We start from the raw sequence: 23,116 nt of genomic DNA on the forward strand, positions 1-23,116 counted from the left end.
GAGGACCTAAATAGACAACAATGTCTGAATGGACGAGTGTGTGGGGAAATCAGTTTAATGTAGCAAAGTGTAAGGTTTTAAAATTTGGGAAGCAAAGATGGATGCAGAGTATAAGATTGGGAGGGATATTTTTTTTTTTTGAGTAGGCAGATAGATGGAAGATCTGAGGAGGGGGGGAATTATAGATAGGGACTTGAAATTTCTGAAATGATGTCTTGGTTCCATTGTATAAGACTCTGATCAGGCTGCATATGGATTACTGTGCAGAAATTTGGTTTTCGCCAGGTTTTCAGAAGGATGATGAGATGTTGGAAAGGATTCAGAGATGACTGACAAAGTTTGTTTCTGGTGTGTGGAATATGAGCACAGACTTAGGGAATGCAAAATACAGAGCCTAGTGGATAGCAGGAAGACATGATAGAGACGTATAAGTTAGGAAGGGGTAATTACCAGATAATGTGGGTGGGAGTTTTCATAGAATATCTAGAGATAGGGGGAGAACAAGAGGTCATCCCAGGAAGCTGTATAAGGCAGGTGTAAGCAAGGAGGTGAGGAATAGATTTTTTGTGTTCAGAGTGGATGACTGCAATGCATTACCTGAGCGTATGGTGAGTGTAGGGACAATGTGTGTTGATAATAATAATAATGATAATAATAATGCATACATAGTACAAGTATACAATACAAATGTAATATTGTATATACAATTATATAATACATACTATACAATTGTATACTGTACTATACAACATTGTATGGTATGTATACAATCAACATTGCATACGAGGGTGGTCTGAAAAGCTCTCTGCCTTGACCATAGAAGGCAACACTATCAGCAAGAATTTTTTTCTAAGTTGGTACATCTATCATAAGCATCCATGTGAAATTGCAAGTCATTCTATCAAGTAGTTTGTTTTATACAGCTGTCTGAAGCAAAAGTGTTGTCTTTATCCCTTAAAATGGATACAATTGAGTATCGTGTGGTTATAAAATTCTTTCTAAAAGAAATTCATTCGAAGCTCATAAAAGTTTATGGGCACTTTTCTCCTTCGTTTTTGACAACTGAGAGGTTGTCGAGTTTAAACGTGGCTGTACAAGCCTTGAAGATGATCCATGTGAAGGACGTCCAAAGAGTGTAACAACACCAGAAATCATTGATCAAATGCATGATATGGTATTGGATGACTGGCGAGTCAAAGTGCATGAAATTGCTGAGACTATAGGCATTTCAAAAGACCATGTGGGATACATTTTGTATGAAGCATTGCAAATGAAAAAGGTTTGAGTAAGATGGGTGCCACGCTTGCTCACAGCAGATCAATGCACTCGTATGAAAATATCTGAACAGTGCTTGGAGAGTTTTAACAAGAATAAAACTGATTTTGTGCATCGATTTATTACTACGGATGAGACTTGGATTCACCATTACACACCAGAATCCAAACAGCAGCCAAAACAATGGACAGAAGCCGGTTGTTCAGTGGCAAAGAAGACAAAGTCAGTTCCATCAGCAGGAAAGGTCATGGCATCAGTATTTTGGGATGCTAAAGGCATTTTGCTTATTAATTATCTTGAAAATTGTAAAACAGTTACCAGGGAATATGATTCCTATCTTTTAACCAGACTAGATGAAAAGATTCAAGAGAAAAGATCTAGTTTGCAGAAGAAAAAAATCATCTTTCATCAGAACAATGCACCTGCCCACAAAGGTGTTTTGGCAATGGGAAAATTAAGGGATCTGCACTATGAACTGTTGGAACAACCACCATATTCCCCAGATTTGGCTCCCTCTGACTTCTATCTCTTCCCAAAACTAAAATTCTTCCTCGTTGGTCAGCGTTTTTTTTCTTCGAATCAAGAGGTTTTGCAGCTGTAGAAGGGTATTAAGTAGATCGTACTGAGAACTGCTACAGGGATGGGATAATGGTGCTGGAGCATCGCTGGGATAAATACATTAGTCTTAAGGAAGATTATGTTGAAAAATAAAAATATTTTCGAAATTATAAATTCGTGTTTTCATTGTTAGGCTGAGAACTTTTCAGACCATCCTCGTACTATACAATGCTGATCATTTTGATACCTTACTATATCTACTGTGGTCATGTTAGAATCTTTCTGTAATTTGTATATGCTATTTCATTTCTATCAATACAGAAACTGAAGACGCCTTTTGACAATTAGGCAAAAATTTTATCATAGGTATTATTTCTGGAAAAATTCCATGATACTCCTCTAAGTATATATTATTTTTATGGCTATTTAGCCTATTTTTGTTTAGGAGTGTCCCTTTTTCATAATGTCACTGGCTTTTTACTCATTTTTTTGAGGCATCACTGATGTTTTAAAGACAGATATATGAAGAATATATAGGAAGAATAACTCGGACATACCTTTGTAGGATGTTGCTGGTTGTCTTCTTGTATGTCCAAATTATTCTTTTTTATATAATTTTCATGTCTGTCTTTAAAACATTAGTAATGCCCAAAAAAATTGAGTAAAAAGCCAATGACATTATAAAAAAGAGGTACTCCTAAACAAAAATAGGCTAAATAGCCATAAAAAATCTCATCATTAAAGATGAAGTAATTTTCCATATTTCCAAACACACTGTACTCTACTTAGTGATGCACACAACAATTTCATTCAAGTTTCTTTTTCTACAGAAAATACCCTTTACCCAGCAATTCTCTGTTTCATGTCCTTTGACATTACAAAGAAATGAGGGTCTCGGTTCTCTAACAACTATGCCGACACAGTCAAAGTGAAAAAAAATTAAGGAGGCTAGCCCAATGGGCTCAAAAACATAACTCAAGCTTCACATGCAGGTTTGCAAAAATCTGAAAAAAAAAAAAAAAATCAGAATCAGATTTTGAAAGGGTTAACTTGCTTCCTGTTCAAACAGCAATCAAATTTTTTGATCCCTCAACCAAAGCTATTGGGAGTAACTTTTTATCCTCCCATATCCCAGATCAATCAACTGATTGATTTATAGTTTATTGGCGGAAGGAGAGCAAAGATCATATTACAACAAAGCAAAGTAGAAGGTAATAATAATATCATATTACAACAAAGCAAAGTGGAAGGTAATAATAAATAGTAATAAAGTGGTAAATTATTAAAAAATATTTACTGTGCAAAAAACACCTGTGTTTATTAAGAATGTTTATTAAGAATTAAGTCTTCCAGATGGTTCCTTGTCATTTTCAATTTCAAAAAAAATTTCAAAAAAAAGGTGGCAAACCTTTTGGCAAGTCCTATAGGTAAAGATGACCTTGCTACTGCTTCTGCCTGGTCTCTCCAACTCTGGGCCTGGCTCCCACTGAAGAGACCTCAATAAACGTCGAAACTAGTCTGAGTAGTGGCCAATCCCTTAATGCATAACAGTGTACATATCCACAAGGAGATGTTTTGCATTATGGGAGATACTGGGATAGGATGGTTGGTAGCTTGCTCCACCTTTGCTATGAGTTGCCTGGTGGTGTACTACTTGCCCAGGTAAGATAGTACAACACTATATTCAGTCCTGAAGATATTTTCAGGTACAAACTTTGTTTGCTCTCACTGGGATAAAGGATTAAACTAAATTTATTATTAGAGACTTATTTGTGCCTATAGTCCCACAGACGGTTCTAAGGTAGAAGTGGAGGAATTTTTTAATGCTTTAGAGAAAGGAGCTGACACAATGAAATAGGAAAGTTGGTCCATGTTGGAGATCTAAACAGCAGAGTAGGAAATGATTGTCAGACATACAAAAATATTTTGGGAAAATTTGGAGAAAAGAGCAAATCTAATAATAATGGCAAATACCTGTTGGATTTATGCACAGGAAATGGACTGGTTATTACTAACATCATGTTCCAACATCAAAATGTGCACAAATTCACATGGAGAGAAGAGGCAAGTAATAAGAAAAGTCTCATTGACTATGTTACTGTTGATAGTGATGTTTTCTCCCTGGTGCAGGACATCAGCATACACAGAGGATTTGAAATTGGAAGTGATCACCATTTAGTCTTCAGCAGGATAAAATTGAATTTCATATTGAAAAGAATAACATGTAAGAAAGTTTTAAAGTGAATAAAAGTTGAGCAGCTCTCAGACGTGAACTGTAGACTAAAATACACAAAGTTTATTGAAGAAAAAATGAAAGAGTTTGAGAACAAGGACAAAACCTTGGAGATTTAGTGGCAAGCCTTGAAGAAAACACCGATTGATTCAGCCAGAGAGGCATGTAGCGAGGTTGTTTGCAAGGATAGCAAAATCAAAACTACATGGTGGACACAGGAAGTTAAAGAGGCAGTGAAGGAAAAGAAGAAAGCATATCAAAAGCTCCTGATAAATAAGTCAGCTTGTGCTCTTAGAGAATACAGAGACAAATGTAAGAAAGTTAAACAGCGTGTAAAACTAGCTAAACAAAAAGTCACGGGAGGACTTTGGCAAGAACATGGAAAATAAATATCAAGAAGGTGGTAAGATATTCTGGAGGTTGTTGAAGAAGCTAGAAAAGGAGGAAAGAGTGCTGTAAAAGGAGTTAGAGATCATAAAGCTGAAATGAAAATGGAGGAAAACGATATCCTTGAAGAATGGAGTAATTACTTCGAAAAATTGTTAAAGGAAACAAGCAGTGATAGCACAGTGGTAAAAAAACACTCAACAGGCATATAGTCAGGAATACATATCCATACTTGAAGTAGAAAAAGCCATCAAAGGCTTGAAATGTGGAAAGGCAGCAGGAGTAGATGATATTCGACCAGCAATGCTGAAGCATGGTGACATAAAAGTCTTACAGTGGCATCACTGCATAGTTCAGAAAGCCTGGACAGAGAGACGAATTCCTGATGATAGTTGAGCTCTCAACTATCATCGGGAATAGAGTAGAGATCTCATGCTACCCATATATAAAAAGGGAAATAAAACCAAATGTGAGAATTACAGAGGCATTTCATTACCAATTGTTCCTGGTAAGATATATTCAAGTATACTTGAGAAACAGTTGAGAAGGATTATGGAAGAGAAGTTTAGTGAAGAACAAACTGAATTCAGGCCAAATAGATGCTGTCAGGATCAGATTTTCACTTTACGACAGATAGTTGGGAAAGCATGGGAATATAACAAAGATCTATATTTAAGTTATGTCGATCTGGAAAAGGCATATGACAAGGTGCCAAGAGAAACTATTCAATACGCTACGGTTATATGGTGTCAATGGGGCATTATATCAAGCAATACTTAGTCTGTATTTGAGTTGAAAGTCAGCAGTTAGAATTAAAGGAAGTACAGGAAGATGGTTTAATGTTAAATCTGGTGTGAGACAAGGATGTACATTATCCCCTCTGTTATTCATTATCTATATGGATCACATTATGAAGGAAAGTGGTATTAAACATGATATCAAAATTGGAGATGTTAATGTCAGCTCTTTGCATTATGCGGATGATGTTATACTTCTAAATAAATCCACTACAAGTCTGCAAGATTCCCTGACTAAACTGAATAACTGTTTTAATAGATATGGTATGAAGGTCAGTAATAAAAAAACAAAAACAATGAAAAGAGGCAGAATCATTGAAAATGTCAACTGTGTTGTGAATGGATAACCTTTGGAACAAGTAAAACATTTCAGCTACTTAGGCACGATTTTTAGTGAAGATGGTAAATTAAATATGGAAATAGACAACAGAATCAACAAAGTTGGTATGGTAGGAAGTCAATTGAATAAATTCATATGGAATAAGAGAGAAATTAGTCGGAACACTAAATTAGCTGTATACAAGACATTGATCAAACCAGTTTTAACTAATGGATCTGAGAGCTGGGTGAGAAGTAAAACACTTCACCAAAGACTACAGACCGCAGATATGAGAGTCCTGAGAAAGATTAGACGCGTGAAGATGGCATCAATGGCAATATCATATTAAAAATGAGGCTATTAGGAAAGAACTTGATATTGTCAGCATCCAGGCATGCGTTAGCAGAGCTCATCTCTGGTGGTATGATCAGTTAAACAGAATTGGCGAGGAAAGATTAGCAAAACAAGTGTTCTCTGCCAGGTTGGCAGAAAAACAGCCCAGAGGAAGACCAAGGTATTGGTGGATTGATACAGTACAATGTTCCTTAGATGATAGAAATATCAGATCTGATAATGTTGGAGTCTTGACAAGTAACAGACTGATTTGGAGGGAAATTGTAGATGGGAAGTTAGTAATGATGTAAATTTTTCATGTAGTACTATCATATCCTGTACATCCCCCCCCCCCCCCCATTGAGGGTACGTGGCAGGAATTTGATGCTGATGATGAGGATTAAACAGAAGGTAATTCAAGAAAATATTTTGAAATGTTAGATTTGTAATGCGATGATCTCATTCTTCATTGTAAGGTGTGTTGCCTTTCTAGAGGACAGTTTACTGTTTGTAATTTTCTAAAAGAGAAAAATGAGCTGTCTGAGGAAAGAACCCTTTAATGTGATCTAAATTGGAAACTGCAGGGCAAGAACAAATTGTTTCATAGCTTAATAAATGATATCAATGCGTCCAAGATGAAGTCAAAACTGTTTACCTCTCAGTTAGAAAATGAGGATTTGAGCTGGTTTCTGCACTTAAAAAAGTAGAGTGAATGTGCTGAAGATAATGGTAATTTTATAAAACATATTGAAAATATCAGGCTATTGCAAGTCAGTTGAAAGTCATTTTTGCAAGAGAAGAGGACCACATACTTGCATATAAACCCATTTTCACTTAGTGAACAAACACGAAGATGCCTAACTTACAGGAACTTCTTGTATTGAAAACAAATTGATTACTGAACATGTGATGAGCTCCCCTCAGTCACAAATGCTTCTGACATGATTAATTTCTGGCAATCATTATCCTTTGAGCATTTTCCAGAATTAAGAAAATTTGTCCAGAGTTATATCTGTCATTTTGGAAATATACAGATGTGAACAAGCATTTTCAGCCATGAAATTCATTAAAAACAAAATGATGTCACGATTGATTGGCTGATTTAAATTTGAAGAATTCTCTGCTGCTATCAGTAATTAATTTAACTCCAAACATTAAAAGTTTGGCAAAATCAAAACCGATTCAAAAGTCTCATTAAGGTAAGTACTGTTTATCTTATTTTTATATTAAATCAATATATCATGTATATTAACATATTTTTGCAGGCAGTTTTAAGGGTACAATTGTTGTATGGCAAATCTGAACTCTTATGTGAAAAAATTGGCGCATGGAATGTAAAAGGTTTTCATCACACAATTCATCTACAATACTTAATTTGCCATCTACACTATACCATTTACTGTACAGCAGTAGTACTTTTGTATGTTAACTGCATGTGCTCTCTGGCCGATTTGTTCATAAATATTAATTATCCACTTTCTCAGAGTAATGGAGGTAGTAATGTAATAATTCATTAGTACACTTTGAGGCACATATTTCTTTCATGACCCTCCCAGGCAGCTAGAAACTTAAATATTTAATATAAACTGAATGTGAATTAAATGTTTAAATTGAATACATTAGTATAAATGGTATCAATGAGACAGGATTATTAAATAAAGGTTTTGAATATAAAGTAAATTAAGCGCTTCCGTAGCGCAATTGGAAGAACGACGGTACATTGCACCCTTCGATTGCAATAGGCCTAAGTTCGATTCTCGTCGCAACGGGAGGAATCTTTATCTGGACGATTTCAATCGACTGTGAGTTAGCTGATCTCATACGGAGGTAGCAGGGTTTTTTCTCCTGGAAACTCGGGTTTTTCATCCCACATACAGACAAATCAGCCCTTCAGAACACACGCAATTTACAGACAAAAAATAGTAGTTGTGGTGGGCGGTAGATGGCACTGATGGAGATGATTCATAGTAGAGGTTCGATGTAGTGGTTGAGGCAGTTGTAGGTATCCTCCCGCGATGAGTCTTCGGACTCCTTGGAGGTATCAGGAATAATAATAATAATAATTTGAATGAAGGATTTAATGAAATTCATACATCAGTAGAGGTAGAAATGAAAACACGTTTATTAATTGCTGTACTTATAAAGAATATTGCAACATTACTTCCAAAGTCCCAAGGTCCTGTGACACTTCTTGCATACTCAAGTAACTGGTAAATAATTTTTTTCTCCTCTGATTCATTAAATAGTATAAAGCCATTGCTAGCATTTTCATCAAAAGAATTATAACATTGCAATAGGCCACAACTTATGCCAGCATTTCTTTAGTGTTTCTATTGTCTACTCCAAAGCACTAGCAACAAACCAAAACACCTATTAAATCCTTTAATAAATGTGTCTACTGGCTTTCCAGCAAGGATTTCATGAAAAATGAGTGATACTTTTGAATAATACTTCCATAGGGAAGTAATGTTCCTTGGTCTTTCAAAAGTTCAGACCTAGGGTGAGTTGAAGAGTTGTTCAAAATGATAAGAATTTTACAATTTTCCAGCAGGCCTACAGAAATGCAATACATTCGGGCATCAAGCACAATAAAATGTTCAAATGATTTTGGTGCTAAACCAGCCAATTTTGTTTGCACAGTATATTATGGAATAAATCTTAATGTCACATAAGGTTTTAGGAATTTCCTATCATCAGCAGCTTACTTACATCTGAGCATACCCACTGTGTTTGAGCACAATAGGACAGTAGCTACATCTTTAGCCCACCTGAATCCTGCGAACTTTTTTGTCCTCTGCTGTTAATGTCTATTATACTGTGCATCTTCAATATTATCTTCATTGGCATTACAAATTTTCTCAGGACTGCAGCACTTATCAGCTACAAGTTTAATAAATTCATCCACATACTTGGCAGTTCCATATAGACCAATTTTCACCATACATACTTTATGGATGAAAATTTCAGAGTGATTCTTAAACCTTTGAAACCATACTTCACTATAAGTATACTCATGTTCTTTTTGGAATAACTCACCCTATTCTATTCACATGTGGCACAAGTTCACCCCATCATTAAAATGCTGTCAAACCATTCCATCATCACTTGATCATGCTCAGTACTCCTATTATTTTTCATAGTGTTTAATTTGCTTTTTGGAATCACTGCCTGCAAAATTTCAGAATTTTGTCCCTTTGCTTCTGTATAGGATAAACAGCTTTAGAACCACTATCACATGTAGCATGGCACATAAGTTTCAGCACAAAAATTATAAAAGATTAATGAGAGAAAGATAAAAGATATTTCCAATTCAAAATGCAATCCATTGGCATCTATACAGGCTTACAAAGTCATACACTTTTCAGAGAACGTGTCAGATTCCCATTCAACTGAACTCAGTATACTCCTCAGTTGGTCATAATTTCCTGCTTTGGAGTACAGCATCTAATCGTTTCTGAATGGAACATTCATAAACTGTCACTTTCCAAGTGAGTACCACATGATCACTGTCACCAGCCAAAGAAAGAATAGTTACGTCTTTAACAGAAACACCCTCTGACACTATAAATCAAATCTAACACTCTTTGCCCTCAAGTTCCTTCTGTGCCATGCTGCTTTAGGAATTGTCCGGCAGCAGCTCAATAAATGCATTTTCATTCATCTCATGAGATTCTATTGCTACCCAATCAATATTTGGATAATTAAAGTCTCCCATTATGATTACTCTTTTCATGCTCATCTTTTGTATTTGGTGATGCATTTCTTCATCGCTAGCAACCGATCCACTCAGTCTGTAACAACACCCCACTACGTAATTGATCTTGCTAGATTCCACCTCACGCCAGATGGCTTCAAACTCAGTGCCACATGAAATATTGTTAGTAGTATTATTACATTCATAGGTCTGAACTCTAACTGGATTCAAGTCATCCAATATCATTAGCACACAACCCCTCCTTTCCTATCCTCTCTATGCTTCCTAAAAATATTGTACCCTTGACACTCAATACCAGTTAGTAGGTCTGATTCTGATAGTCAGGTCTCACTAATACCTGCAATCTGAGGCCACAACACATTCACTAAAGCAACAAACTCTATCCTAGCATTCATGTATAGACATAATATACAAACAAGATGGTTGCAACTATAGGAGTACTGACATGGGTAGAGACATCATTTAAATGCAATAGGGCTCTCTGGCATGTCTTACTTGCATGGTGCCGCAATAGGAACCATGGCCAACTTCCAACGTTGAGTACCACATCCTGATAAGGTCAATTCGTGGTCAGTCTCAGTGAGTTAAACATGTAAATAATTGAGCAGAAAGTGTTGCTGGTGAAATCATATTGACCTATGTGTTCATTCAAGGTTATGGGCTCAAATTTCAGAAAATGTTGCTACGCAGTCAAAAAATGTGATACAGAAAATGGTGAAAAACCTGGAAACAACAAGCATGTTGGTGAATATCCAGGGCACCCAACTTACACTGACTGAGGAAATAGTGCACGATGTGTATAAGAGGTTGCTTAACTCGCCAAGCAAGTCCTTACATGACTGTTCCAAAAAATTGGCTTGTCACCTTTGACTTGCCACAGAGCATTAAAAAAAAAAAAGGGAGTATTCATATGTATCAAGCATCTAGTGCAGGAACTGCAGGGGGCCAGATTTAGCAAAAGATGTCATACTGCAACTAATTTCAGACCTTTATGGTTGAAAACAATTACATCCTGGACGTAACATTTTTCTCAGAAGAAGTGTGGTTCCACCTGTCTGGGTATGTCAATTTGCAGAATATGTGCCTGTAAGCTGAAGCGAATTCACATACGATTAATGAACATCCGCTGCTTGACCTAAAGATTGGAGTATGGTGCGCCATGTTGCACACACGTGTCATAGGGCCCATATTTTTTGAATGACAGTGAACATAGACGTGTACTGCAAAATTATCGACACATCTGTTAATCAGTTGGAGGACATTGAGTTACAATGTGGCTACTGCCAGCAAGATGGGTGACCTGCCATGCATCCAAAAGGTATATGTCAGTTGTAACTTTGAAGATCTCATAATCTCCAAAGGAATATGGCCATCAAGGTCTCCAGACCTCAGTCCCCCAGAGTTTTTCTTGTGCTACATATGTGCTACTCCTTGTTTACATATGTCTGAATTAGCTCGGCTAATTCAGACATATGTAAACAAGGAGTGCCGGGTTGCCATGTGCCTGCAGGAAGGAGGAGGCCACTTCCAGCATTTGTTGTGATGCGATATGTTGGACATCTCTCAATGTACTACCATAATTATGTTTGCTTATCTTGTATGTTATGTCTGTAATAAATGGTAACTCGGGGCCTTCTATGAGTGAAACACCCTGTAGTTTTCAGTATTTTTTTCTCTATTGTTGTACTCCATTAATTTCCCTTTATTTGTATATAATCTTGACAAAGTTTAGCTATGATCTCTAACATGTTTGTTCTGTATGTAATCAGTATTCCATTTTCATCTTTTACACCTGTCATATAAAGATTACCTGCATTATCAAGAATTTTTTTGTTTTCTTTATACTGTTGTTATTTTCTATTGCCATTGCTATCATTTTTGTATTGAAATTTTTGTCTTAAATCCTTTCTTATCTTTTTCCTGATTATTTTTCGAAATTCAGTATACTCTGTTTTTTACATCATGTGCATCTTGTTTCATGCTTATTCTTTATTCTATTAGGTCTAAATTTCCTTTTTTAATTTGTTTATGAAACAAATTTGATTCCTCATATAAATTTTCAACATTCTTTATTATACCTTTTGTTAGCATACTGTTGAAATTTTCAATATATAAAATTGGGTCCATTTTTTAATGTATTTTTCTGAACTGACCTGAAATTCTTGTTTCATTTGCAATATTTCCAAGATGTTTCTGGTTTACTTTTTTTTTTATAATAAATTTAGTTTAAATCTTTATCTAAGTGTAAGCAAACAAAGTTTGCGCCTGAAGTATCTTCAGGACTGAGGCAGCTCATGGTAAAGGTGGACCAAGCTCTCATCACTCCTTGTCTTAGTATCTCCCATAATGCAAAGCACATCTTCTTGCAGACATGTATAATGCTATGCATTAAGGGAAGGGCCACTACCCAGACTGGTTTCGACCTTTATTGAGGTCTCGTCAGTGTAAGCCAGACCTACAGGTGGTGATACCAAGGTGGAAAGCAACAGAGAAGTCATATTTACCTATAAGAGTAGTCAAAAGGTGTCTCACCTTATTATTAAATTACTCTGGATTCAGAGAAAGATGTTGGAAGTTTTTTTCACTTGGTTAGACAATAATAAATTTAGTTTGATCCTTTATCCAAGTGTAAGCAAACAAAGTTTGCACCTGGAGTATCTTCGGAACTGAGGCAACTTGTGGTAAAGGTGGACCAAGCTCTCATCACTCCTTGTCTTAGTATCTCCCATAATGCAAAGCATATCTCTTTGCGGACATGTATAATGCTATGCATTAAGGGAAGGGCCACTACCCAGACTGGTTTCAACCTTTATTGAGGTCTCGGCAGTGGGACCAGATCCAGAGGTGGTGATACCAAAGTGGAAGCAATGGAGAAGTCATATTTCCCTATAACGAGTTGCCAAAAGGTTTTTTTTTTAATATCAATTTTTGTCTTTCCATTCTTAGGTTTATCAGTATTTTGCTTCGGTCTTATCTATTTTTCTTAATTTGACTTTGTTCATATTTATGTCTTACAAAAGAAACTGACATTGACATCTAAATTTCAAATTTTTTAAAGATATCAGGAATGATCAATAATATTTTCAAATATAACTAAGTTCAAAAGCTTACAAGTATAAGAGTTTCTAAAATTTTGGAAGACCTTCTCTATTGTATGTAAGTGAATTATGGACCATTACAACTGAAGAAGAAAAAAGAATAGAAACTGGATAAATGAAATTCCTGCAAAGGACAGCAGGCTATACTCTCTGCGAACAAAAGAAGAAGCACAGAAGTGGATTAGCCATATCAAAAGAATGGACAATTCAAGATTACCCTCAAAAATACTCTAGTACCACCCAGTTTGAGGATATAGAAGTCAGGGATGACCAAGGAAAAGATGGAAGGAGACTGGAACAGGCCACAGGGCCTAAATCCCTGAAATGATGATGATGATTTCTTATACCCGTAGACAGGCTTATACGTTGGTTATGCATTATTAAAACACTTAAGGAAATGAACAACGTAGTTAAGGATATAAATTAAATTATACTTTAATAGATATTTTCCGATATTTCGGCAACATCACGTTGCCATCTTCTAAAGGAATTTACAAAAAAAGGCATGTGCACGTAGGCACTACAAACGAAGAGATGAAGCTATTGTTCTCCTAAAAGCCCTGATGGTGCCCTCTAGGGGCTAAGTAGGTGTTCTTGGCCGTTGGGCTGAAGGTCTGCTGATGTAAGCCTCCCAAATTTGGGGCAGTCGCATACAACCAAATTTGTTGAGGTTTGGAGAATTTCTTAGGGCTGAGGCTGATTCCATAAATAGTATTTCGAATTTGTATTTGCTACGGTGCATTACCGTAGCTTTCTTCCACCGTATTCTGTGGCGTGTATCCAGAGCATGGTCTGCAAGACCAGAATGGCTGTAACTTGTGAAACCGGATGTAGTCCTTGTGTTCAGAAATTCTGATATTCGCTGTCCTGCCTGTTCGGCCAAAGTAGGACAGTTTACAACTGCAAGGGACTTGGTATACACCAGGTAGATCTAGGGGAAGTGGTTGGTCTTTAGTGAAGCGGATAAGGGATGTCAATTTTCTGTAAGGTTTGTAACAGGAGATCAGGTCATGCTTTTTTAAGATTTTGGTAATCTTTTCCGAGGTGCCTCGGATGTAGGGAATGGTGATGGACTTAGAGTAATCCTTGTTTTGGAGGGGGGGGGGAATCTGTGGTTTGTAGGTTCTAATATTTTTTGGACTTTTTTTTTTGGGGGGGGGGGGGGAGCCATTGGCTGAGAAAGTGTTGAGGATGTGATTTAGTTCAGTGTTTAGGGCCAACTCGTTTGAACAGATTAGTTTAGCCCTGTTGTATAGTGTTTTCACTACTCCATATTGTTGTGAGGGGGGGGGGGGATTGTTGGTGAATGTATCTGCCTGTATGGGTGGGTTTTCTGTAAACTGAGAAAACCAAGGTTCCATTAGGCTGGCGGGTGACTAGTGTGTCTAGGAAAGGGAGGCTGTTTTTTTCCTCTTTTTCCAGGGTGAATTTGATTCTGGGGTGTTGGTTGTTTAAGTGTGTTAAGAAGGAGAGAAGTGTTTCAGAGCCATGTGGCCAAATAGCGAACACATCATCAACGTAGCGAAGCCATATGGTTGGTTTTTGTGGGGCAGAAGCTAAGGCGTTTTCTTCAAAGGTCTCCATAAAGAAATTGGTCAAGGGTGGGGAGAGTGGTGAACCCATGGCTGTCCCCTCTATTTGATTGTAGAATTTTCCCTTCCAAACGAAATATACTGAGTTCATTGTGAACTGAAATAGGGCTGAGATATCAGGAGGAAATTTAGCTTGGATTAGCTTTAAAATTTCCTTGAGTGGGACATTTGTGAATAAAGAGGAGACGTCAAAGCTGACCATTATGTCTACATTGGAGTGGCTGGCTTTGAAATGGGCTTAGTTTTTTTATGTGTGATGGTGTGTTGCCAGTATAGTGTGTGAGCGCTTTGGCCAAATGTTTAGCTAATTTGTATGTGGGGGAATCAATGCCATCCACTATGGGACGTAATGTCACATTTTCTTTATGTATTTTTGGGAGTCCGTAAATACGGGTGAGTGGGTGGGGGGGGGGGTATAGAGTTAAATGGCTTTAATCTGTTGGTAACTTCTACAGGCCAAGAAGTGACTCTCTTAAGGAGCCTGTGAAGTTTTCTAATTTGAGAGTTGGTGGGATTGTAATCGATGGGGAGGTAAGTAGCCCGATCTAATAGAAGAGCATTCAGCTTACCTGTGTAGTCCTTTTGGTTAAGGACTACAGTTGCATTTCCCTTATCCGCTTTGGTGATAACTATTTCTTTATTATTCTTCGTTTCCTGTAGAGCTTTATATTCCTTTTTGGATATGTTGGTTTTTGTTGGGATTGCCTTGGAAAGGACACAAGCTACATCCAATCTTACACTGTTGGCGACTTGATGTGGAAGGTGGCGGATTCTGCGTTCGATCTGGATCATAATATCCTCACTAGGTATTTTTTTGGGAGCAATGCGAAGTTGTAGACACGTGACAGCACGTTGATTGCTTCAGGCTTTAGGGTGACTGAAGAAAGGTTGATTACGGTATTGGTAGCAAGTTTTGGAAGGACTGTAGAGTTCTTTTTTAATTTTTCGAATTTTTTCATCTGTCGGCCTCATATTTTTTCAAATTCTTTGTCGGCAGCGGTACGAGACGTCACGTAAAATCGACCAAAGTTCGTGGTTTAAAGTGCGCAAAAGCTCATCTTCGACGGCACGAATAGCTTCGTTAATGTCCGCTAAAAAAAGCGTGTGGCGGTGATTTATACACCGTAGCAAATACAAATTAGAAAGACTATTTATGGAATCAGCCTCAGCCCTAAGAAATTCTCCAAACCTCAACAAATTTGGTTGTATGCGACTGCCCCAAATTTGGGAGGCTTACATCAGCAGACCTTCAGCCCAACAGCCAAGAACACCTACTTAGCCCGCTAGAGGGCACCATCAGGACTTTTAGGAGAACAATAGCTTCATCTCTTCATTCCAAGTTACTGTGTTTGTAGTGCCTACATGCACGTGCCTTTTTTTTTTTGTAAATTCCTTTAGAAGATGGCAACGTGACATTGCCGAAATATCAGAAAATATTTATTAAAGTATAATTTAATTTATATCCTTAACTACGTTATTCATTTCCTTAAGTGTTTTAATGATTTCTTATACCATGTATGGTTTACCTGTTAATATATATAATCAATTTCATTCTTGTTAGTTCCATTTGGGTATCTCTTGGTCCATTTGTTTTGAGGACTTATCTATATCTTTTTTTTTTCTTCTTAATCTTTGTTTGCTTACAATATTTATGTCTTATACCATATATGGTTTACCTGTTAATATATAATCAATTTTATTCTTGTTAGTTCCATTTGGGTGTCTCTAGATCCATTTGTTTGAAAATGGATCTAGAGACACCCAAATGTCTTTTGGGTGTCTCTAGATCTTTCTTTTGAAAATTCCACTAACATTTCTCCCCTTTCATTTCTGGTGTCAATGCCATTAATTCCCACAGATGCTTTATTTGCATTTTTCTTTTTTCCTACCTTTACATTGAAATCTCCCCTGAAAATATTAAAATAATTTAAAATAAAGAGTCAATAGGCTTCATTTAGACAATGTAAACATTATTTAAATTAAGGGGATATTAAATCCCACATCGTTTTAAAACTGAATACAAAATTCAAAGATCGGAATCAAAGAGTTTCATGCCGAATATAGTAACTATAAATGTATCGGCGACTACTAGCGAAAGCTAAAGCACGTAGTACAAACTAGGGCAACTCGTAGCAAAGGTGGAGAAAGTCCTGATCGCAATTCTTAGTATTTTCCATAATGTAAAACCCATCTCCTAGGAGATGTATGATGTTATACAATATGGTGGGAGGTCACTACCCAGACCGGTTTCAATCTTTATTGAGATCTCACCAGTGAGTAGCTAGACCAAAGTATAATACTAAGGGTATAGCGAAAAGAACTTATATACTCTGCTATACAAGTTGTCAAAAAGGTGCACCCATAAATTATTTAAAATAAAGAGCCAATAGGCTTCATTTCAGCGATGTAAACATTATTTAAATTAAGGGGATATTAAATCCCACATGGGGTGCTTAAGGGTCAAAGCTGTATAACTGAGAGGAGACCTCCACATAGCCTTTAAAGGAATGCGGAGAACCGACCAGGGCTTCTGACCTAATGTCCAATCCTCACCTTCTCGTGGTGCACCCTGTTGGGTATCTACTTTGATACTGAACGAACGAGGATGGGCTGGCAATTTGGGATTTAGCCGACCAAATTGTATTCTTATTGGTTAAACCAAAATAAAAAATGATGGTACAACATGACAAAATTTCATGCCGACTGGGGCGTCGCCCGGTTAAACAAGGCCCCCCGTTGTTTTCGCCAGGGAACCAGGGCGAACAGCGAAAAGTCAGCTACTGGAACAAATCTGAAAACAAACCCCAACTCAACATCACCAGAGTTAAAGATCGGTACTATCAACGTAAGAAGCCTGAATGGCAAAGAAATGGAGCTAGCTGAGGAATTAGATAAGTACCAGATCGACATAATAGGGGTGACTGAAACAAAAAAGACCAAAACTGGTGAGATCTTTCTGAGCAATAAATACAAAATGTTATATTCAGGCAATAACAATCAAGGAAAAGAAGGAGTAGCCATAGTATTCAACACAAAATACGAGGCTAATCTTCTTGAATGGCAGTCAGTCTCAAGTAGAGTAATGTGGGCAAATATGAGAATGGGGAACTGGACAATGAGACTTATTTGTGCCTATGGTCCCACAGAAGGTTCTACTAAGGTAGAAGTGGAGGAATTTTTTGAGGCTTTAGAAAAAGCAACTGACACAATGAAAAAGGAAAAGTTGGTCCTTGTTGGGGATCTAAATAGTAGAGTAGGAAATGATTGTGAGACATACAAAAATATTTTGGGAAAATTTGGAGAAAAGAGCAAAGCTAATAATAATGGCAAATATCTGTTGGATTTCTGCTCAGGACATGGACTGGTTATTACTAACACCATGTTCCAACATAAAAATGTGCACAAATTCACATGGAGAGAAGAGGCTAGGAATAAGAAAAGTCTCATTGACTATGTTATTGTTGATAGTATTGTTTTCTCCCTGGTGCAGGACACCAGAGTGTACAGAGGATTTGAAATTGGAAGTGATCACTATTTAGTCTTGAGCAGGATAAAATTGAATTTCATATTGAAAAGAATAACATGTAAGAAAGTTTTAAAGCGAATAAAAGTTGAGCAGCTCTCAGATGTAAACTGTAGACTAAAATACAGAAATATTATTGAAAAGAAAATGAAAGAGTTTGAGAACAGGAATCAAACCTTGGAGATTCAGTGGCAAACTCTGAAGGAAACATTGATTGATTCTGCCAGAGAGGCATGTGGTGAGGTTGTGTGCAAAGATAAAAAAATCAGAACTCCCTGGTGGACACAGGAAGTTAAAGAGGCAGTGAAGGAAAAGAAGAAAGCATATCAAAAGTTCCTGGCAAATAAGTCAGCTTTTACTCTTACAGAATACAGAGACAAATGTAAGAAAGCTAAACAGTGTGTAAAACTAGCTAAACAAAAGTCATGGGAGGACTTTGGCAAGAATATAGAAAATAAATATCAAGAAGGTGGCAAAATATTCTGGAGGTTGTTGAAGAAGCTTAGGAATGGAGGAAAGAGTGCTGTAAAAGGAATTAGAGATGATAAAGGTGAAATGAAAACAGGAGAAAAAGATATCCTTGAAGTATGGAGTAATTACTTTGAAAAACTGCTAAATGAAACAAGCAGTGATGACAGCACAGTGATAAAAAACACTGACCAGGCATGCAGTCAGGAATACATATCCATACTTGAAGTAGAAAAAGCCATCAAAGGCTTGAAATGTGGAAAGGCAGCAGGAGTAGATGATATTCGACCAGAAATGCTGAAGTATGGTGGTATAAGAGTCTTACAGTGGCTGCACTGCATAGTTCAGAAAGCCTGGACAGAGGGACGAATTCCCGATGATTGGAGTAGAGCTCTCATAGTACCCATATATAAAAAGGGAAATAAAACTGAATGTGAGAATTACAGAGGTATTTCCCTACTGAGTGTTCCTGGCAAGATCTATGCAAGTATACTTGAGAAACGGTTGAGAAGAATTGTGGAAGAAAAGCTTGGTGAAGAACAAGCTGGATTCAGGCCAAATAGAGGCTGTCAGGATCAGATCTTCACTTTACGACAAATAGTCGAGAAAGCATGGGAATATAACAAAGATCTGTATTTAAGTTTTGTCGATTTGGAAAAGGCATATGACAAGGTGCCAAGAGAGAAGCTATTCAATACGTTGCAGTTATATGGTGTCAATGGGGCATTATATCAAGCAATACTTAGTCTTTATTTGAGTTGTGAGTCAGCAGTTAGAATTGAAGGAAGTACAGGAAGATGGTTTAATGTTAAATCTGGTGTGAGACAAGGATGTACATTATCCCCTCTGTTATTCATTATCTATATGGATCACATTATGAAGGAATGTGGTGTTAAACCTGATATCAAAATTGGAGATGTTAATGTCAGCACTTTTCTTTATGCGGATGATGTTATACTTCTAAATAAATCCGCTACAAGTCTGCAAGATTCTCTGACTAAATTGAATAGCTGTTGTAATAGATATGGTATGAAGGTCAGCAATAAAAAGACAAAGACAATGAAAATAGGCAGAATCATTGAAAATGTCAACTGTGTTGTGAATGGAGAACCTGTGGAACAAGTAAAACATTTCAGCTACTTAGGCACAATTTTTACTGAAGATGGTAAACTAAATATAGAAAGAGACAACAGAATCAGCAAAGCTGGTATCGTGGGAAGTCAATTGAATAAATTCATATGGAATAAGAAAGAAATTAGTCGGAACACTAAATTAGCTGTATACAAGACTGTGTTCAAACCAATTTTAACTTATGGATCTGAGAGCTGGGTCAGAAGTAAAACACTTGACCAAAGACTAGAGATCGCAGATATGAGAGTCCTGAGAAAGATTAGAGGCGTGAACAGATGGCATCAATGGCAATATCATATTAAAAATGAGGATATTAGGAAAGAACTTGACATTGTCAGCATCCAGGAATGCGTTAGCAGAGCTAATCTCAGATGGTATGGTCACTTAAATAGAATGGGAGAGGAAAGATTAGCAAAACAAGTGTTCTCTGCCAGGTTGGCAGGAAAACGACCCAGAGGAAGACCAAGATATAGGTGGATTGATACGGTACAAAGTGCCTTAGACGATAAAAATATAAGATCTGATAATGTTGGAGTCTTGACAAGTAACAGACTGATTTGGAGGAAAATTGTAGATAGGAAGTTAGTAATGATGTAATTTTTTCATGTAGTACTGTCATATCCTGTACACCCCTTGAGGGTACATGGCAGGAATTTGATGATGATGATGATAAATCCCACATTGTTTTAAAATCGAATAAGAAACTCAAAGATCGGAATCAAAGAGTTTCATGCCAAATATAGTAACTCTAAACGTATCGGCGACTATTAGCGTAAGCTAAAGCACGCAGTTCAAGTACGTAGTACAAACTAGGGCAACTCATAGCAAAGGTGGAGAAAGTTCTGATCGCTATTCTTAGTATTTTCCATAATGTAAAACAATGTGGGATTTAATATCTCCTTAATTTAAATAATGTTTACATCGCCGAAATGAAGCCTATTGGCTCTTTATTTTAAATAATTTATGGGTGCACCTTTTTGACAACTCATATAGCAGAGTATATAAGTTATTTTCGCTATACCCTTAGTTTTATACTTTGGTTTAGCTACTCACTGATGAGATCTCAATAAAGATTGAAACCGGTCTGGATAGTGACCTCCCGCCATAATGTATAACATGATTCATCTCCTAGGAGATGGGTTTTACATTATGGAAAATACTAAGAATAGCAATCAGAACACTCTCTACCTTTGCTACGAGTTGCCCTAGTTTGTACTTGTTTGAGCTATGTACTTGAACTACGTGCTTTAGCTTATGTTAGTAGTCGCCAATACATATACAGTTACTATCAGCATGAAACTCTTTGATTCCGATCTTTGAGTTTCTTATTCGATTTTAAAACAATGTGGGATTTAATATCCCCTTAATTTAAATAATATTAAAATAATGTATACCATTTTCTAGAAGATAATGCATTTAGTTATAAACAAGTTCTACTTTTCATCGATGTAGCTACATGTAGGTAGATAAACTTGCACTATTGTTAGGGTATATCTTCTATTTAGTCTTATTGTGATATAGCAGATGTTTCTGACATAAATTTTACATCTTTTAAGTTATTTTTTATTTTATTGTTAATCAAAAAATTAATACTCATGTTTGTTTTCATCTTGGATTGTATTACCTTAATGCATATGTTCACTTATTTCAATTATATCCTATTTAATACCTTCAAGCTCTTTATCTAGGTTTATTAACCTGTCATCACCGAGAAGAGTATCCACATTATAAGGCTATGTAGAATTCTTACTGTTTGTATCTTCTTATTTAATGACTTATACATTTTTAAAACTTAGGTTTATTTCCATCTGAGACAGCACTCCTTTGTAGGTTTGGAATTTCTTCCTGATTATGTTTCTTTGTTGATTATAGCCTTTCTTTCTTGTCTTCATACTCATGGAGGTTTCTGGTCTAATCTCCCACAATGACTAGATGGATTGGGAGATGCATTTTATACTTTCTGCCAGCTGTATAGTAGAATAATAGGAAATGGAAGGAAAGGGGGAGGGAATAAAATAGAGATTCTTAGCCCTCAAGTTATTCTAATAGCATAAAGATCTGAAGAATCAGGAGTTAGAAAGTACCAAGAAGGGTAAGGAATTCAGAGTGGCATTAAGGTTTTTGGGGTATTTGCATTTGAGGGGTATTCTGCTTATTTGTTTATTTTTAATTTTTTTATATTCATTTTATTTTCAGGAACATGCATATGTTAATTGGTTCAACTTTAGTTATTTTTTTTTTATTTAACTGTGCCATCCTGCTGTATGCTTTTTGAGGATGGCCATAATACACAAGGGTTGAAAATTTTAAAATAATATTTAGTTAACAAAGTTATTCTCTACACTACTGCAAGACTCATTCAAAGCACTATGGAAAATAAAAATCCATATTCAAAATAAAAAAATCTAACAGATCAAGTATGAATATTAACTTTAGAAAATCAAAAACATTATACCTTCTAATTTAATTAACCGTGGTAACTTCGTAAATAATTCGTGAAGATCTTCTTCAATCTTATCTAAAAAGCGCCTTTCATCACACTTTAAATACTGGATGTAGATATTTGATAAAATCAATTCACATCGTTCAGAGATAACTTGATAATCATCAGTAGAAAGAGCTACTATAACTTCCAGCAGTGGTGACCAGCATGCCTGTAATGATCTGAGTAATAATTCAGACTAAACATATAAAAATTATACATTTTAATAAAACAATCAGATATCTAAGAATACTCTGTTTTTAATCAATAATACAGAAATTTTATGCTTCTGTATGCTTCTCTTAAACTATTTCAGATTTTTTTCTATTTACAATTATTTCTATTTAGTAGAGGAACTATTGCTTTTTTCAATCTGGCATCCCCCCCGCCCTTTATTTTACTAAATAAGTAAAATTGTGTTTTGTGAAAAAGTAAAAACAGATAACTGAGTTTTAACCTCTGATTGTAAATGGGGAATGATAGTTGCAAACTGTTATTACTAAACTTCATTTTTACATCAATAAAACCTGAATAAAACAATGCAACTTTTTTCTTCATTTTCCTGGTGCATGGGAACATTAACATTTCTGGTAACAGTGCAGTTTAGTTTGACTTTATTATAAGTCAAACTAAACTGCACTGTTACCAGAAACATGAGAATTCAAAGTATAACTAGTAAATTTTTAAATAATCAATGAAATGTTTTCTTTACTAAGTTTACAGGAGAGGATAAGTAGAGGATGCTTTTCATAATCATGAAAAGATTTTTCAAAAGGTGAAAGGATTTTCAAAATCCTTTCACCTGGAGCTCATACAGCTACAAAACAAAAATGATAGGAAGAATGTGAGTTATAGGGATCTAGTTAGTTTGAAAGATTAAGGATTCTCTCCTGATTCTTTTTTCCTACACTTTAAAGAGTATGCCTAATTCACTCACACAAATAGTTTTCTCATATCAAATTAAATTAAACTTGCAAAAAAATTAGGTTATTGTTTAATCCTTTATCCAAGTTTAGGCAGATGAAGTATCTTCATGCCTCAACTACTTTGTGTAGAGGTCTATGTCTTTACATCTTCACTAAACTTCCTAGCACACTTAAGGGGAAGAAGTGTGCTTTCTATTATTGGACATTAATGCAATTGCTGTGAAGAAATAAGCCTCTATATACTTGTACCTCTGCAATAATATTTTCTAAATTAATTTA

At 36.2% G+C, this 23,116-nt stretch overlaps 1 protein-coding gene across 6 annotated transcripts in view; it reads right to left on the reverse strand.

Annotated features, from left to right (window-relative positions):
* Positions 1-23,116, reverse strand: part of Tti1 (Telo2 interacting protein 1) — a 729,405-nt gene that overhangs the window by 468,633 nt on the left and 237,656 nt on the right. For all 6 annotated transcript variants that reach the window (XM_090394772.1, XM_090394775.1, XM_090394771.1 and 3 more), the window contains one exon: positions 21,885-22,093. In XM_090394772.1, coding sequence (XP_090250898.1) covers positions 21,885-22,093 — 209 coding nt within the window. The remainder of the gene's footprint in view (positions 1-21,884; positions 22,094-23,116) is intronic.

The sequence above is a fragment of the Typopeltis vanoorti genome, chromosome 6 (assembly GCF_054136105.1).
Source record: "Typopeltis vanoorti isolate ZY-2024b chromosome 6, IOZ_Tvanoo_1.0, whole genome shotgun sequence".
Taxonomy (NCBI): domain Eukaryota; kingdom Metazoa; phylum Arthropoda; class Arachnida; order Uropygi; family Thelyphonidae; genus Typopeltis; species Typopeltis vanoorti.